We start from the raw sequence: 19,160 nt of genomic DNA, 5'->3' as shown, positions 1-19,160 counted from the left end.
CTATGAGATGCTCCATTTAACGGGGACGCTCTGACCTTGAAAAGCACAAACCCACACCGCTCGCCGCCGACACAAACCTACTTCAGGTTCACCTACAGCACTCCCAGATTGCAGAACACCTGCCTAGTGCACACCACGTCTTCAGTCACCTTTAGCTCTCACCAGGCTTTACTTCTTTTATTCTTTGCTTAAATGTTTGACTCAAACAGTGGGACATAGGATAGCTGCAAAATAATAAATTGGTTTGTACAGCCATTTCCTTTAGAATCCTTTTTCCTTCTGTAGTTTCACGCATTACACATCGACGAAACCATTCTGGACAGCCTCAGTGTCCTGCACACTGGTTTTAATTTCTTACTTCAAATTTTTCAGTTTGATTTTTAGTAAGTCCTGGAAATGGTATAAAAATACCAAGAAACAGTCTTGCTCAACGCTAAAAAAAAAAATCATAAATGTCAAACGAAAACCTGAACTGTTCTGCAGTTTTAGACAGCCGAGCTTCAGAAGTTCTACCAAAATAGTTCACAGTCATCATTGCTACAAGCAGACGGAACAAGCTTCACCTTGCAGAGCTGAAGTTACCGAGACACGAATTCATCCAAACTAACCATTAGATCCCCAGTCCTCCACAGCATCTCCTCTTTAATTTTGCATTCATTGGCACCATTTCTGTGCCAAGCCCAGTAAACGCATAAGCCTTTGCAAAATCTGGCCCTGCGTTTTTTCTGAGAACAGGAAAACAGTACTTTTGAGGATTTCTACCATTTGCATTCTGATATGGAGGAAAAAGCATAACCCTGCGCAGGGCTTCCTGGAGCCACCACGTTCCCTAAACGACCTGTAGATAAAGTAGGAGGTTTTGGTATCAGCATCACTGATCGGACCCTGTTAGACCCTGCCGTGGGGAGCACCAACACCCCAGGAAGGCGTCCCAGGTCCCACACTTGCCATCCGGGACACGGGAATGCAAACGGATAGAGGGAGACAGGCAGGAAACACCGTCAGGAAACACAACGAACGCTGCATGGACGCAGCGAGCGCCGGCAGATCAATCAATCCCAGCCAAACTCCATCGGCTCCACCACAAAGGAGCGTTTTAAGGAGGGATCCAGGGGAGGAGCTTTGTAGCCCGGATGGCGAGGAGCAGCGCGGAGCGGGCAGCGTCTCGGCTGGCGCAGGGGAACGATGGGGGCTACCGTGACACCCAGCAAGAGGTGTTCAGCAAGGTCAGTGCTACCTGCAGAAGCCCAACACTCAACGTTATGCCTGAAGCACCAAAGCAGCACCTGGGAAGATGCAAAGGGATGACATGAGCGTCAGAGCAACAAATACAAAAATTACACAAACAACTGTCAGGAAAATTTTCTTCGAGACAGCGCTTTAAACGAAGAAGCACAAGAAGAAGGCGTTAAACGAAGCCAGAGAAAATACCCTCAAAGTAACTGAGACTGACAGCAGAGAGACAGAGGAGTTTTAGCCTGGAACTTAAGAGATGTTACAGAAGTTCCAAGAGGTAGAAGAATGTGCTGAAGGAGACATCAAAGAAACAACTGAAATTCAGAGAAAGAGTACAGTAACGCCGAGAGAACAAAATTGAAAAGGTGGAAGCAAGAGAGGAGAGAGTAACGATGCTCAGCTCCTCGCGGGAGATGTCGCGTGGCCTTCGCCAATGTTCAGCACTAACAGGAAGAAAGCAAATCCCAAATAGCTCAGGATGGAATTGGAAAAGAAAAAGTAACCTCCGTGCAGCCAATGAGCCTCAATCAGAGTTTTAAACAAGTTAGTTTGAACACCAGGTGAGAAACCAAAGGGCCCATCACAGACTAAACCATCCCGACAAGAGGCACCTGGGGTACCAGTGCGTCAGTCTTCATCACTAGGGGCAAACTGAAGATGAGATGGTAACCAAGGAAAGTGTCATGTTAACAGTCTGACTTTTAAGAAACAAGTGCCTGCAACATGCCTTTTTTTTCCCCTTGCAGAGGGGCAGGATTCAGAGGAAGGCAGCAGACCAAAGAAAAAGGCTGGGAGAAAAAAAAAAATAATTAACTTGAAAGGGAATAATTACTGAACCATGCAGGTTCAGAAAGGAAAGACGAGATGAGAAACATCTACAACCACAGCACGAGCAGCAGGAGAGAAGCCCGGACAGACACAGGCTGTGTTTTGTTACCCTTGGTATCTGCACACCGACGGCCCCCTGCGCTTGCGTGATGTTTATAGTAAGGCAGCTTGATGTGGAGGCTCCCGGCGAGGCCGGCGCCGGCAGCGCCAGGCCACCGGTGCCAGTCGCAGGCTCTCCGCACGCCCTGCGCCCTCTCCCATTCCAGTTATCTGATTTCCTGGATCATTTTTCTCAACTTCACGTTATGCAAATCCTTTACTCAAAGCAGAAGCAGCTGTTGGCAAATAAAGACAGCTGTTGCGTAGTGTTCTTCCACTCCCTTTGATCAAAATAAGGGAAATCTAAAATTTACATGGAAAAGCGGAAAACTTCCAAAGTCCTGCTGAATAACCTAAAAAATTTAACAGTGCAGTTCATTTACTTTGTTCCCCTCAAACTTAAAATACTTGATGTAAATTCTGTAGAAGATTAAGGTTTCATATTTGCTCCTATTTCAGTATGTACGTCCTCTTTCCCATCTTAGGTCCTGTTTCTGCAGGTCACTCTGCCTTTGACAGCCCTTCCATCCACCCACGCAAACCCACCCAAAACCAACGTAAAAACAAAAGATATCGCAGCTTTTCCTGGTTCCTGGCAAGGCTCTCAGGAATGAAAAGAGGAAACGTAGAAGGGAAGGAAAAGCAGATGACAGAGGATGGGAAAAGGGTTGTTTTGGTTTAGTGTTTAAAAAAAAATACAACAAAAAAACCCCCACACTAAACCTCTTCCTTAGGCGCTCTGGTCTCATTAGTGTTTTCTGTCCTCTTTCTTCCCAAACTGTGATATTTAACGATTTCGGTACAGAAACAGTCTGAGGATGCTTCATGTAAGCTCAGCAATAATCAGCCCCACGGCCAATAAACTCTTCACCCTCCTGGTTTATTTGCTTCTAAGCCCTGGCCTGCAGCCTTGGAATTCACCCTCCCTGCGCTGCTCCATTTCCTTGTAAACAGGAAGCCCCCTCCAATTTGCATTGCAGCAAACTCTGTTTCCTTTTAGCGTCAGCTTTATCTCAGAAAGATCAAACGGTGCTGACAGGTGTATCGGGCTCCAGCAGAGACAGATCCTACAGGGGTGGGGGTAAAACCTTCGGAATATTTCCTGGGGAGGGAACGGCAGCAGCACAGGATGCTCGGCTGGGCAGCGGGAGATGAGCGGACACGGAAGGCGTTCCTGCGAGAAGGGCGCTGCAATAAGGCAGAGACATTTATTTTCAAGCCTGGATGTGATATTCCAGTGACCTTCCTGCTATCCGTCCCGGTGACAGCCGGGAGCCGAACGCGGCGGCGGCTGCTCACAGCCCGGCGTTACACGGCTGCGCTCACGCTCTGAGGAGCTGCTCACACACACACACAGAAATAAAAAAATGATTTGGAAAAAGTGTTTGATTTCGAACTCACATAAGAGAGGACTTTGTGTGCTGCGTTGTTTTTTTTTTTTTTTTTTACTGTTACTATACCAACCTGCACTTAACCAGCCGATTTATAAAATTTTCAATGAATCACAGAATATTTAAGCGCACCCAACACACCATGTCTGTTTTAATGAGAGGGATCAAGAGAAAAAAAAAAAAAAAAAAACAACCAGAAACCAGCACGAAGACATCTGACACCAGAATAACGGTCACAATTTCCTACTGTATGAGGAAATCCCTGGTTTCAGTTAGAAGCTGAGAAGTTCAGTCATTTCAAGCAACCCCGAGCCGTTTGCGGTCCCGGGCTTAGGTAGGGCTCTGTTCCCACGTACGTCCACGCGTCCCCTCCTTCTCCTGCCGAGCCATCCGAACACATCCCGGTCCCACGGCACCGCTGTGAGCCTCTCCCCTCGCTTAAGGCTTCTCACCTTCATCTGACCACAGCAGTCCTGGGGGGGCACACGGCAAATAATCTTTTTCCTTTAATATTTCATTAAAATGACACAGGCCGTTCTGCAGGCAGCTCCAGGAGCGAGGTGCTTCCACCACCCACCTCTCCACCTTCCTTCCTACTCCGCGGTGCCTCCTCTTGCACCCGGCTGCCACTTCCCGCCCCGCGGAGCCGAGCGCGGGTGAACCATCCCTCCGAGCTCCGGGGAGCTCCGGAACATCAACAAAGCACAAATCCCAGGGAAGGAGAGCAGCACATGGCAGGTTCCCCAGGCCTCGTGCCACGCACAAGGGGCCGCGGGTCCCAGCAGCGGCTCACCGGCCTCGCCGCAAGCGCCAACGGTGCCGTTATTTCTCCCGGTGTCGGAAGGACTCCTCTTCCTGCATGGCCTCAGCATCCCCACCTTCCCCCTCCCCGGAGGGACCACGTCCCTCTTGCAAACAGGGAGCATCACTGCACGTCACCGAACACACCTCAGCTGACCTACCTCAAGCTAAATTTTATAGATGTTATTTTTATAAGCCTTGACACAGACCAGGAGAAAAAACAGGCACCTTCATCTGCCCAGCAAGCCATCCTCAACCGGACCTTAGAAACCACTGCCAAACTTCTTCATCTGAGGTTTCCCTGCCTCTGCAAAGGGGATTAACGTGCACGGGGCACCCCCGTGCCCCTCGCCTTCCCCGGCTCTGCAGCCTCACCCTAAATCCAAGCATAAAGGCAGAAAACCGAGCGAACAAGTGAGCAGACACTGTGCTCACTGCTGTTCGCTGCTCCCGGCAGACAGCTGGGCTGGGCCACCAGCAGCCCTGCAAACTGCCTACACGTTTTGCAGCAAATTTTGGTTTCGATTTTTTTTCTGTCGCAATATTTCATTCGCTGGCTAAATCTTCATTTTAAATATATATATATATACACACACAGAGCCATGAAAGAGAAGGAAAGCTTAGTTTTCATTTTGGCAATAAACAAGTCAGCGATGCCCAGGTGATTTTATAACACATGCAAAACCAGGGGCTGTCCTTCGGGAGAAAAGCTGCTTTTAGCACCAAACCCCAAGAAAACGGCCTCAGCCATGTCACGGCACCCGTCCGCTCGCCCGGTGAGACCCGTGGAAGCCCACGGTGTGACACAGCCGGCCGTGACACCGAGACGCTCACCAGTTCACCGCTGCACATCACCTCCGCTCCGTGAGCCGCCTGCCAAGAGCAAACCGCTCTCCGGAGCCCGTCCTCCCGCCCCGGCTCTGTTGTCAAACCTCACGAAGCATCACCCAAAATAAATAAATAAATAAATAGCTCTGCAGAATAAAACAGTGAGAATGATTCAATCCGGTTTTACCATTTTATTTAGCTCACCGCTTAGGAGAATTTCTCACCCGCTGGATGAAGCGTCGAGTTCGGGATCAAATAAACACCCGAACCGTGGGGGTTTTGGGGGTTTTTCCCCCCCCCCTCCTCCCCCGAGCCAAGCGGGCTCCTCCACCTCCCTACGCCCGCAGAAGTTGGTTCGAACACCCGCATCCAACCCGACCCCACCACTCGCAAACCCGCCCGCACCCACCGCCCCGCACCGCCGGAGGCCGCGGGGTGCCCGGGCACGGCGGAGGGGCCCGCGGCCACCGGACCGTTATGTTCGGCACCGCGGTGCCGGCGGGGGGGGGGGGGGGGGGGGCCGAGCGCCGGGGGAGGCCGCCGGGCCGGGGCCGGGGGCTCCGGGGCCCTGCGGGCCGGGCCGGGGCGGGCGGTACCTGGGCTCGGGCAGGGTGATCTTCTTGCTGGCCCTGGCCGCCGGCGTGCTCTTGCTCTTCTCCATCGCCATCAGGTAGCTGACATCGGCCAGCACCGCCTCCAGGTCCGCCATGTTCCCGCTCCCGCCGCCGGGCTGCAGATGGAGGCTCCGCCGGGGGCAGCCGCCCCCGAGGCGGGAGGTTGGCGGCGGAGCGGGCGGGCGAAGCGGGCGGCGGCTTCCCCTGCGCCGGTGCCGCCGAGCGCCTCCCGGCTGCGCGCGTGTGCGTGTGTGTGTGGCGGGGGGGGGGGGGGGGGCAGCGGCCGCCTCCGCGCCCGGGGCTCACCGCCGGCCCTGCGCGCCCTCGACCCGCGGCCGCCGCGGCGGGCGGGCGGGCGGGAAACCCCCCCCCGCCGGCGGCCGTGCGCCGCCCCCGCCGGGCCGGGCCGGGCCGCAGCGCCCCCCGCCCGCACGCCGCCCCTCAGCGCTCGCCCGCCGGGCCCATGGCGGCGGCAGGAGGGCGGGCAGGGGGGGGCGCGGCCCCCGCGGCGCGCAGCCTACGCGGCCCCCGCGGCGCCGGCCGGGCAGGTCCGAGCGCGCCCGCGGCGCTCGGCGGCCATGGGCGGGCGGGCGGCGCGGCCGCAGGGGCTGCCCGGCGGCGGCGGCGCCTGCGAAAATCCGGACCTGGATTGCGCGGCGGGGGCGGGAGGGGGGGGGCTGAGAGCCGCCGCGGTCCCGGGGAGGGGGCGGCTGGTGCTTGGGGGGGGGGGGGGGGGCGTTCCGCCCCATCGCCGCGGCGGGGGTGGGAGCCGCGACCTCGGGGAAGCCCGGAGGGGGGGGGGGCGGACGGAGAGCGAAGCCCCCGGCACCGCGGGTCGATAGATCGCGATCAGCCCGGCCGCGTGTCTTGGAAATTAATTTCCTGGTAGTTTATTGAAACGTGATGTGCACAAGAGAAACTGGATACCAGTAAGCGCGTCCGTACGAAACCCCGTTCCTGCCCGTGGAAACTCGTTTGCTGGCGAATAACGGGCGCGCTGAAACCGAAGGGCCACCTGTGCCATCTGGGTGCTCCCCGAGGGGCTCCGAGCAGAGCTCCTTGCTCTATCCCCGGGTAAAAATGTAGTAGTAGCTCTCCTGCAGCCGAGCAGATATGCAGATTTCAACTTCTTCCTTTGCTGAATTTCGTCAAATATGTCATAAATAATTGGCTCAATGAAAGGCTAAGTCAATGACAAGTCTGAAGTTTAAAACTCAGCTTGTTTTGAGCTCCTTTCAAGAGCCGCCACTCCTCCTTCCTACATCTTTGTGAAAGTTAATGATCTGATTAAAGCTAGGTAGAGTATACAGCTGGGAGGATTTCGCCGTGCAGCTCATTATGAACCGTCGGAGAACCCGCTTTTTGTTGAAAATGTTAATTTAAACCAACACTCTTTACCAGAACAGATCCATCGGGGAAGGTTTCTCCTCCACCAGTGAAGTTCCTGATGGCCACAGAGCAGCGCTGGGGCTGGGGCTGTTCCAGCGAGCGGTGGGAGGGCACGGAGCAGGACCTGGGGTAGGTCCCTCTTGGACGTCAGTGTGAAAGTTCCCACCAGCCCTGCCTGAAGCTCTCGCTGAGCCGAGCTACGAGGTGGAAAGGGGTATTTTCATTTTCATAAATCTACTGGGTCTGGCCGGTGGGCCGTGACGTGGTTCCCATCGCTGCTCAGGCTCAGTCCAGACCCAGCTCTCCTGCTCCAAAGCTCATTTCAGTGCCGCTGCGTGGTCGTGATGGGAGGGACCTCGCACCCAGGTGCGGCGACTTCGGAGGCTTTCGGCGGTTCCTCTCTCCCGGCCTGACAGAGCAGTCCCGCTCAACGCTCCGCACGGCAGAGGTCCCGTTGCTGCCCGTGAAGCCATCCAGCACCTACAGCTGTGCGCCCTCATCAGCACTCCCAGAATTGTTGTCTAATTAGTTGTAAATACATCAGTATACGTGATGCTCTGTGCTGCAGCACGCTAGGCAAAAAGCTGTGCCTCATCTGTGGAATCGTTTCAGACTTTGAAAATGTTTGAGTTTTGGTGAGAAGGGCTGCCGTTGCCTCACACTGGGTCCAAAACTGTTTGGCTCTGCTGTTAAAAGTAATACTTTAATTTGTTTAACCCGGAGTAAACACTCGCCAGCCCTGCCACGTCCGTAGCCTGGTTACATGAGCGGACACGCGCGTTCCGCTGCCTCTCCCAAGGTGACAGCCACGTTGCAGGTCCCGCAGCCCCTCCGTCCCCCACTGCCCGCAGCTATTCCCATGGGGACAACTGGCTTTTCCTTTCCCAAAACGCCAGCACGGAAAGCAGGGAGGGTGCGGGCGCTGGCCTGGCCGTGTTGCTAAACACCGACACGATGCAGCCGCCCGGCGGGGAGCAGAGAGCAAACAGAGCCCCGCTCCTGCCCGCCGGGCACTGCCTCGCCGGAGAGGGCCCTTTTGGCTTCTAAAACACTTAAATGACTTTGCAGTGACGATGATAGCAATAACGGCCACAAAAATGCCACTTAGCGTTCGTAACACTCTCCTTTTTGTTCCCGTGCCACGTTTTTGCTGTTATTATCTGGATGTTATCACGACGTCCGCTTCAAAGGCGTTCTTGGTGACAATTTCTAGGAAGTCATGTTTGGTGATGGCTAGTACAGAAACCCGGTTAAGAAACTTGTTCTCTGCTTCTTCCTGTGTTTCTGTTGGTTTGGAAGGAAACCCCGAATTCATCCATGCCAGGGTCAGAATATGATGCGCTCACGCACGCTCCGAACACGTTTAAGTATCTCCTGGCGTTTCGGTGAGTGCTGGCTGGTACCATTCAATCAATTTGAAGGCATCTTAAGGCCCATCCAGGCTGGAGCGCAGGGTTTCGCCTGGATCCGTTGCAGAGCCAAGAAACCTGCCTCCTCTCTGCTGTTCCTTCCTTCCGAGGAGGGAGTTCCTCCTACCATCTGTATAAGATTTAAATGTTTAATTTTGCACTGCTCTGCTTCTCAGGATGACAGATGATATTACAGAGAGAACGAGCCTGAAGCAGATTTATTAGCACCAAACCCCCAGGCACGAGCACCATCCCATCAAGAAATGGTGCAAAACAGCACACCAGGATGGGGGCATGATCGTCCTGCTGCCCTCGAACCTGTGGCAAGTCTGATAATAAATAGAATCACAGAACGGTTTGGGTTGGAAGGGACCTCAAAGATCATCCAGTTCCAACCCCCCTGCCATGGGCAGGGAAAATCCTGCACTACACCAGGTTGCCCAAAGTCTCATCCAACCTGGCCTTGAACACTGCCAGGGATGGGGCATTCAAATAAACCTCTGCTGCTCTGCATGGCTAATGCTAACAATATACCCCTTGAGGGGAATGTTCACACAGAAGATTATTAAATGTTATTTTTAAATATTTCTAATATATTACCAGAAATGCAGATAGTTTGAGATTAAGAGCATTAAGCAGCGTTTAGCTCCGTTCCCTCCATGGGATGCTGCTGGCTACAGGAAGAGCAAGCCGGTGGCCAGAAACCCCCTGCATCCCTCTCCTCCTCCTCCTCAGCAGCGCTGGTGGAGGACGGGAGATTTATTGGAGATGGATCCCGATGGGATCCGACTCTCCATGGCTTGTTTGTGTAACAGCCAAGCAGAGAGGTTCCATCTCGCTGCTTCCTGGGCCAAAGGGAGAGGGCAGGAATCCCTTCCCCACACCGCCTCCGCCGAGCTCCTCTCGCCAAAGCCTTTGAAATCGGCTTCCGACCGCGGGGTTACCTGGAGGTGAAGCACAGGAGGAGCAGCAGCTCCTGCTTAACGGGGTCGTGTGAGGATTCATTAGGAAGCAACGGTAAAGTGCCCGGAGGACAGTAAGAGATAAATAACTGCAAACTATTCTTAGTAAAAATTAGGCAGTGTAAGCCCGCTGCGATCTGCTGCGTTTTCCCGATCCTTCCCTGCCCCAGAGACCCGACGGTGCAGAGCCACCGCTCCGCGCTCGGTCGGGCAGGATGCGGCGGAGAGGGGTCCCAAGGACACAGGCTCACGCTGTCCCCTTCGCCTGTCGGGCTTCTCCCATTTGCAGGGCTCCGGGGTGGTTGTGCCCCTCTGCGCACCCAGAGGGTGGGGAGCAGGGTGGGGGGCACACCCCGGCATTCCTCTGCAGCATCTGCACTGAGACCCAAGTTGCATCCCGTCTCCTTAATGCTACGCTAATAAGCAGTGAGAGGCAATACGGAAAACAAATAGAGTAATTAATGGCCATTTCTGCTGCTGCTTTTATTCAATGACTATTCCAGAAGGAGCAATTTTACAGAAGACAGCCTCTGCCTGCGCAGTGCCGTTGCATTAGGCGCCCTGAATCTCAGGAGGGGAACGAGCGCTGCAGCTCCTGCCTCCCGGAGAAACACCACGGCTCCTCTGCACCTCGGCGAGTTCATCCAGCTTTCCCCTGAATGCTCTCAGCACAGGTGCTGCAGCCACCTGACAGGTAAAGCACTCGAGGGAGTTTATCATCATCACGTTCCTCCAAAAGGAACTAGCTGGCGTGATGATGAGGCTAAGTTTTAATTAGGAAACAAATAGCAATTAAATTCTCAGAAATATAATTCACCATCAAACATTTGTGCTTGAAAAGTCCATCTAGGAATGATAATGTCCTCTGGGGATAGAGGTAGGACCAGAGTTGGAAATCATGCAACGTCTTAAGTCTTGCATGGGAAAACACAGGCACAAGAGGTGCGGCTCCTTCAGTCTGCAGTTGCATCACACCATTTCTCTCACCACTATAAGCAAAACATCTTTCAGACATTTTCCTCTCCTCATTTTCTTGAGCTGAGATGCCACACAGAAATGCCCTGTCTGCTCTCTCTCCCTCTGCAGCCCATGCCTTGCCAGGCTGCCACTTCCTTACCTGAGGCTGCTGTTTTCTCCGAGAGCCAGGCAGATGTGCACCAGGTGTGCTCACAGAACCAGCCCTTCTGCCCAACGAGTAACGGGGACCAGCTCCGGCAAGACACAGAACAGCCAAAACACCAGGCACACCTGAGCAGCTGCTAACATGGCATAGATCCCTCCTGGATAACTTCGGCACAGTTTGGTTTTATCCTCCAGCTGGATGGGAAAAACCCCAGTGTGAGGGATGGAAAGCAGCTCTCACCCATCTCCAAAGCATCCGGATGCTCTGCTCGGGATGCAATGCTGGTGGTGAGGCAGCTTGGCATAAACCTGTTGTGGGAAGGGAGCACTGCCATGGGGGCCAAAGACCCCAGGGTCTCCCCAGGGACTGGTGGCCTGGCCAGAGTGACAGCGCTCCCTGGGGTTGGATTCTCTGCAGCAGCAGATCGCGCTCAGTTGGTTACACGGAGAACCAGAGGCCGTTGGAGTGGCTTCTGAGCAGAGGGTGACTGCAAGCCCCATGGGCTGAGCCAGATCATTTACTGGGAGGAACAGTTCTTAAAGACACTTTATTTATTTACTTACAGCTGAGCTGTAAATGGAGAGTTAACAGGGACAGCTGTGTGCTGAAAGATGCCCTCACCTGAGGCCACTTGCAGAGGTCAAATGTAAATTGATCTTAGCAGCTGACCGGCCTCAGGCATGGCAAAAAAAAAATAAATAAAGCTTTTCCTTGAAAACATGAGTGCCAGCCAGCTCCTCCCTCCCAGCTGCGACATGCCCCCGCCAGCGGTCCCTTCCCCTGGACTGTATTTTTCCTGTCCCCAGAGCCGCAGCCCGATGCCGCCGGGGCCGGCGGTGACCTCGGCGCAGCGCGCACCGGGATGTCGCTAAAGCGGAGCGTGGGGAGGAAGCGGCTTTCGTCCCCACCGCGTCTGAAAAAGCAGCATGGCTCTGACCCGGCCGCTGCGACCCTGAAAAGCGCAGGAGCAGCATCCTCCTTGCAGAGCCGGCGGCACCGCACCAAAACCAGCCCAGCCCGGGGTAACCGGCGGCACCACGCCAAAACCAGCCCAGCCCCAGTAACCAGCTTATGCACGGGAACGGCACTGGTGGTACTGAGACAGCCCGTTAGTGCTGCAGGACTCCGGCCGACCCGGGGATCCAGAGTAATCCCAGCCCCGGTTCTGCGCCTTCAGCAGCATCGTCTGGTGCCACGTGCCCCCGCTCCGAGCAGAGCGCTGCCGCCGCCGGGCAGGAGAGCCAACGTCAGCCGGCGGTGAAGGAGCGTTTTTCCCTGCACAGACTGATTAGACAAACAGATGTCAGGAGGGAACCATTGAGCATTCGCTGTTCCACGGTCTGGCTTGAATGTAACTTGATAAAGGGGAAAAAAAAAAAAAAATCAATAATTGACTAATTTAGCTATAAATTTTGAGGGCTGGAAGGAGAAAAGCCGACAACTGCGCAGACACTGAAATGGCACAAGTTAATTCAGATTCTGTCACAACATCTTATGGAAGGTAAATCATGTGGTGCTGGAAGTAAAAGCCTTCATCTCCAGGGTGGCTGTGCTGCCCGTCGCAGGAGTGTATCAGAGGGCCCCAGTGAACGCTGGTGGGCAGCGGGAGGGCACGGGGATCGCTCGGGTGCCAGCAGCCCTTGGGGCGATGCCGAACACACCAGGCACAGTGGGAGCAGGTTGGCAGCCGGAGGCTGCGCAGCTCCAGCATCGCTCCTCTGAAATTCCCCGGCGTGCCAGCGAGGCTGCCTGCGACGAGCCAGCCCAGCCAGCCTGCTGCAAAACCTTTAAAGCATGCTCCCTGGAAACAAGTCTCGTTCTGCGGGAAATGCTTTCTAGTTATTTCTCTTCCCTGGCTTTTTGTCCTCAAAAGTCTATTGACACACGAGTTGGCGTTTGCTGCCCTGGCTGATCATTCACTCAAATCCAATATTGCACATCTGGTCTCCAAGCTGGCCCTGGGCACCTGGTGGCACCGCAGACGGCAGCAGTGGCAGCTGGAAGGTGCACGGTGGTGGAAGCCGGAGTCGCAAACCCCCATGGCCAAGCTGCCCCCATCCCCGGCGCGTCCTGCCACGCTCTGACACCAGAAGCTCACGCGGCACCCCCAGCACCCGGCTGTGCAGCTCCGGTGCTGGCACCCGTGGTCCCCAGCAGCGCAGTGGTCAGGATGTCCCCCTTCCTCTTGCCCGTGGCAGACGTGGCTCAGCACCCCCTGGTGCACGCAGCCCCCGGTGCTGCTGGCACGGCCCCACTCTCCCGCTGCCCGCACTGCTCCCACCCACGTCACCAGCGGGAAGGGATGCCTTCTGCCTGCGGCACCGGCCATCGCGCCCACGAGTTAGAGAGGGGTGAGAGGGGGCTCGTCTCCATCGGCTGCAGATGGGGGAAGCAAGAACCAGGGGGAAAGCCAGGCTGGCCCAGCCTCCTGCTCCCTGCTGCCTGTGCCCCAGCCCGCCTTTCCCTCTACCTGGGCGTTGTGTTTAAGACCTACATGGAAAATCCCTCCCTCCGAGGCTGCTCAGGAAACCAGAAGGGAGATGGAGCCGTTCTGCCTGAGCCAGCCATTACACTGTTAATGTTGCTACTTGATTGCATCACTATTTCAGTGAGAGAAAACAACTCTGCAAAACAGAACCCACCTGGTGCTTTCCACGTGCCGTGCCGGCCACGCGGTGCCGTGGGCTGCTCCTCCACGCCGGCCGCCCCGCTCCGGGGCAGCCCAGGGGCTGCGGATCGAGCCTTCACGCAGGCAAACCCCACCAGGAACACGGGGGGAACAGCAGGAACGCACCGCCAGCCTGGGAACAAAATGGCACGGAGGTTATTCACACTTCCATCACATCAAAAGGGCCCTTGTTTGAATTCTTCTCCCTTTAGCCTGGAGGAGAAGACGGGGAAAGATTGGTTCCTATTAATAGCCTCGCATCCCACAAGATCCGAGCCTTGCAAGAAGCCATGGAAGGCTGCGGCATCTGATTCTCTGAATAAATGAGGTAATTTTGGAAGAAGTGTGTGCTCAGCAGCCTTAATTACTGCTTCTCCACTTTGGTAGGAGATGACAGTGATAACTCCCTTCGGTCGGTAGCGCCCAGGTCCCAGAGTCACCGTGCGGAGCTGCTGTGCCAGAGAGCCACTGGCACAGGCTGGTGTGCTGCGTTTCTCCAAAACTTCCCAATTTCACAGCAAACATCTCCAGGTCCGGCACGGAGCGAGGGGAAGGGGCACCCAGCAAGCGGATGGGCTGGCAAAGGACGGATTTTCAGGCTCTAGGTGCCAGGTTTAATCCGGACTCCAAAGGTACGTGTGGCAGCGGCAGCTGCGGCGTCGCCCCCCGCCTGGGTGCTGGAGGCTGGGTTGCCCTTTGTGTGCCAGGCGTGAGGCCACCGGAGCTGCCGGCCGTGCCATTGGCAGGATGCTGGTTCTGCCCTCGTGCTGGCACCTGAATCCGTGGCCGCCTGGTCAGGAGCGACGCCGCAGGAACGGTCCATGGAGGAAAGTTGCCCACGATCGCCACGGTGTGAAACCACAGTCCTGCTGCACTGAGCGTGACAATGGAGCAGAAGGATTTGCAGGATCATAACCCGTCCTCTCTGCGGTCCCCATATGCCAAACGATTCATCTACCCTCTGTGGTGCCCTTGTAAAGCAATCCAGTAAATTATCTTCGTTTCACAGCTGAGGAGATGCGGTTCCAGTGAGGCCGCCGTGCCCAGGGGCACGCGGGAGCCTGGCCGTGCATGGGGTTCGTGGGTACATGCGGGCAGCATCCCAAAGACAGCCTGCCCGGGGCAAAAGGGACAATTCACAGAGATTTGCATGTCAAAAAAGCACAGTGAATAAACTGCCAGTGACCTCAAAAGCATCTTTCTGCTAAAATGCATTCCCAGGGATTTAACATCTTCAGCTCAGCTGGACTCCAGAGCGAGTAAACCCGGACAGGATGGATGGAGAAAAAATGACTTGTTTCAGTTAAACCCTAAAAGCAATGAGCTGCTTCAGGCTCGAGTAGGGCAGAGAAGGACTGAACGCCTCCAACCCACACACAGGAAAACACGAGCTGTGAATTGCTGTTGTCGTGGAGACGCGTGCGTCGCACACTCAGCACATCACACCTCGGGTGCTGCTTTGGCAGCGCGGCGGGCACGGCGCACGCAGCGGGTGCACGGAGGGCTCCAACCACCACTGCACACGCCTGTGACCACGGTTCCCATCCAGCCAGGCTCCTGCAAGAGAATCGGGACTAATTCAGGTCCCAACACGCCGTTAGTGCGGCAAGAGAAAGGCAGCGGGAGGAGAGCTGCTGCCCTTCACCCACCACATCCGTGTCGAAAGCGATTTTACCAGTCAAGGCGTCCCACTTCCCGTCCGGCACAGCCTCTTCCTCTGGAGCTCATCTCGGCACATAATGGACTTTGCCTCCTGACTTAATCTTCTGTAAATCTCTCTCCCTTAATTGCTTATCATCCAGAGACCTCGGAGAGAGCCAGGACAGGCACTCCTCGCCAAGAGATACAGCCATCCTCTCCCTGCCTGCCACTGGCGTGCTGCCAGCCTGCACCCAGAGCGCCCAGCACACCTGGAGCACCCAGAGCACCCAGCACATCCAGTACATCCAGAGCACCCAGCACACCTGGAGCACCGAGAGTACTCAGTGCACCCAATGCACCCAGCGCATCCAGTGCACCCAGAGCACCCAGCACATCCAGAGCACCCAGTACACCTGGAGCACCGAGAGTACTCAGTGCACCCAATGCACCCAGCACATCCAGTGCACCTAGAGCACCCAGCACACCCAGTGCACCTAGAGCACCCAGCACACCCAGTGCACCCAGCACACCCCTGCGCCCGCTCGCCTTCCCGTGTGGCACGAAGCTTTCAGAGCCATGCTCCCTGTGGCTGGTGCTGCCCCGTTTGCCATCGGCCACGGCAGTGCTGCCCTGATGGCTCTGCAGCCTGTGATGAGAGCTGAGCTCACAGCTCTCCTGCTCCATCCCCAAAACGCCTTCCCACCCCTCGGAGTGCAGGGGAAGCCTCGGGAAGGCAGTGCACGACCGCGCCGCCGGAATTCGGAGCTCGCAGGACCCAACCGCCCCTCGTGGCACAAGGGGGTCTGCCTGGGGGCACAAGAACAAATCAAGAATTTGATGTTCACGGGAGCTGGCGTGGCTTCCGATTAAAAATGCCTCTTCTGGCAGCTGCGAGCAGCGTTTTGTTGCGGCGGCTGTCGAGGGAGCGATCCCGTCCTGCAGAGGGAAGACGTCACGCGATGGGAAGGTTGCTAAGCGAGCGGTTCCCTCCTTATGATGCACGACTGCATTGCTCGGCTCCCGAAATGGATGTTACATACAATGACATTTGCCTTGGAGCGTATGAGCGTCCCAAAATAGCGCGCGCGTTTCTGCGGGATTCGTACGGTTTTTCTGAAGAATGTCCCTATTGTCTGCTGGGTTTGCAGCCTCCCATGGCTGGGAATCGCCGCCGGCCGCTGCGCAGAGCCCTTCCGTGGCGGGATGGGGAGCCCCGAACCGGCCGAGCCACGCGCGGGGTCCCACCGGCGGGGGAGCCCCGGGCGCGGGATGGGGCAGTGGGATGCAAGCTGGGGGATGTGGCATGTGACGCGGGTTTCTCTCTTGCTCTGATCATCTTTCCCTCCCTGCCTTGAATTTCTTTTTTCCTCGTGCTTCGCTTGGTGGTTTTCCACAGGCCAAACGTTACGAGCAGAAGAAAAGCTCACGGACGTGGCCCCGCTCCGGCACGAGCCTCCGCTGCCGCTCGGCTCCCGACTGCCGCACAAGGCACTGCTCTGCCCCGGGGGCCCGATCCTGCTCACATCGCTCCTTCCAGACCTACCCAAGGCCGTGCAGGGGTGGCAGAGGGCACGGCCATCACTGCACACCCCGGGTACCCAGGTAAAGCCAATCGTCACCGGCTGCAGCCCCTCACCGTGCAGGCACGGCCGGGAGGGATTGGCTACTCACGTGGCCATTCCATCTAAAATTGCTTAAGCTCAGCTCAGCACGGGCTGTCTGTGCAGACGAATGGAACCGTGCAGAGAAAAGGTATGGCATCAGCTAGATACAAATTAAGGAATATTTTTTTTTAAAAAAAAGGTTATGTCCATCCTGAAGACAGAAATCTGTTTTCCGTTTTTCCCCCGATTTCCTAAGAACATCCACAGCAGCCCATCTTTGCAGCACAAACACAATCCGGTGATATATTTTAATCCCATTATGTTGCCATGCGGTTGCTCGCAGTCCGCCTGGACCATGAGGAACAGATGTTTCCTAATTGGCACTTCTGCTGCCCAGCAGTTTGCAGCACTGAAAATAGTTTCTTTGCCTTTCGTGTTGACATTGAAAGCGAGACCCCACGGCTGGGCTTTACAGCCTAAAATTACATAACGGCGTTGGCCGCCGTGTTCCAGTTACCCGACCCGAGCTGCTATTTTCTGTACGAAGGCGGCGGCGCCGATGCCAGGTGGGAGCACGAGGGCTCGGCCGATGGGTCGTGCCGCCTTCGCTGCCCGTCGCCGGGGTTTAATTGCCGGCTGCAGCGGGATGAGGAAGCGATCGGGGCTGCCCTGGCCGCTCGCCCGGAGGGAAAACCAGCATTTTGCTTTTTCTTTCAGGTGTCTTTGGGCAAAGCCACCCGCCGCAAAGCCCTGTCCGACAGCCGGGCACGGCACACGGGTGTCTGCAGCACCCGCACTGGGTGCCAGGGGCCGAGGGCTGCAGCCCACCGCTCGTTTCCCAGCATATACCTTTGTTTTTCATACTAGTACAGCGTTTTGGATTTGTCCTGAGTGTTTCATAACCGAGCACTGGGGACGACGCGCTGAGCATCGCCGAGCCCGTCCCGCTGCTCTGATCCCCTGATGCGCCTTAATCCCGTTATGTCGCCATGTGGCTGTTTCCAATTCTGGCCTCTGAAGAACGATGTTTCTTAATTAGCCTTGCAGCTGGACGGCAGTTTTAATTGCTTCTTGCCTGGGAAGCTGTAAAGCTTTCCTGCCTTCCTTTTCCTCCCTCTTCGCACTAATGTCAGGAACAGAACCAGCAGCAGGAATGTGGACGGAGCCTGGTGCTCTGCACAGGAGCATCCCCCAGCTCCGGCCACCCGCTCTCGGCGCAGCGCGGAGCCCGGGTACCGCGGGGTGATGGAAGTGCGGCTGTCTTCCCGGGCACTGGGCAGAACTTGGTGTGATCGCTGCCTATAAATCCCAGAGATCTCCTCAGCCCACTTGCGCAGCCCCTGTAAGACGGGAGAAGCCGTGCTCCGGGCTGGCACCAGCCCAGCGACGCTGATGGGTCCTGTGCCAGTGTCCAGCACCCGTTGCTCCCAGCTTATTTCCTTCCCACTTCTGACCCTGTGTTTTGGCTGCAGCGTTCGGAGCCTGAAACAGAAAAATTACTTGACATCCCCCCCCTCCCAACCTGTCACATACGAGCATTAAAAACTGGTCCCTGGAAACAGGTGATTTTATAAAGCCAAGCCAAAGAGGGAGGTTCTGCTCGCCAGGCTGTGCAGCATGGTGCCAGTGCCCGCTGTGCCCCCTCTGCCCCCCAGCTCTGCCAGCCAGCATGGTGCCAGGCCACCATCAGGGACCTGCCACGCAGCAGGGCCCCTCCCTCGCAGCAGCTGCTTTTTCTCCCCAGATGTTTTCTATGATCAGAAGAGGGGGAAAACCAAGGCAGCAGCAGTTCAGCATCCAGCCCCATGGTTCCCCATGGCCCCGGGCCGGCCGGAACCCGGCGTTCCCCACGGCAGCGGGAAGCGGCTCCTCTCTCGGCTGGAGAAATAACTCCGGGATATTTCACGCTCATCACAGCCTTCCATTAATCAGAGGTGAGATTACTTTTCCACATGCCAAGGCTAAGGATTGATAAATCACAAATCCGCTCTGAAAACCACAAGATTTCAATCATCCATGCTGGGCTCCTGCTGACTTTTCCCTTCCTTTCTTAAGCCTTTAGTACCTGGGGCTCGGGTCTGTGTCTGCACGCAGAGACAGGAGGCTAAAGGCGCAATTTAATTTAAAGAAAAAAAATTGGAGCTAAGAATCTCCTGTAATTCTGTGGCTCCAGAAGCTGAAACAATAATTTTCCAAGGATGAAAATCTGTGAAACCGCAGAAAACCCCCTCCCAGCTGGCAAGGCACTTCCGATACCCAGAGTATCCAGCCTGTGGATACAACTCCCCCCTCTGTGACCAAGAATAAACATTCCATATTTCCCAAGTCCCTTGTTTCTGAGCCGGTGATGTCCCTGACCCTGGCACGTCTCTGGTGCCTCCACACCCTGCGCACGGAGGGGCACTCACCCACCCGCAGCACTGGGCTTGGTGGGAAGGCACAGGGAAGCCCGTGGGAGCACCCGGGCACTTTCCCATCACTTCTCATCACGTTGGCTTTGGCCTCGCCAGCCGGCCCAGCCCACGTTGGCACTGTCCCCCGTAAGGCACGTTCCAGGGGCAGCCGAT

General features: G+C 56.0%; 1 protein-coding gene across 2 annotated transcripts in view; it reads right to left on the bottom strand.

The window, feature by feature from the left end:
• GRK3 (G protein-coupled receptor kinase 3) overlaps positions 1-5,892 on the bottom strand; it is a 63,675-nt gene extending 57,783 nt beyond the window's left edge. For both annotated transcript variants that reach the window (XM_086623215.1, XM_086623214.1), the window contains exon 1: positions 5,780-5,892. In XM_086623215.1, coding sequence (XP_086479341.1) covers positions 5,780-5,892 — 113 coding nt within the window. The remainder of the gene's footprint in view (positions 1-5,779) is intronic.
• Positions 5,893-19,160: the final 13,268 nt, after the last annotated feature.

Source organism: Tauraco erythrolophus, chromosome 19, assembly GCF_009769465.1.
Source record: "Tauraco erythrolophus isolate bTauEry1 chromosome 19, bTauEry1.pri, whole genome shotgun sequence".
Classification (NCBI taxonomy): Eukaryota; Metazoa; Chordata; class Aves; order Musophagiformes; family Musophagidae; genus Tauraco; species Tauraco erythrolophus.
This window is presented reverse-complemented; position numbering and strand designations above follow the sequence as displayed.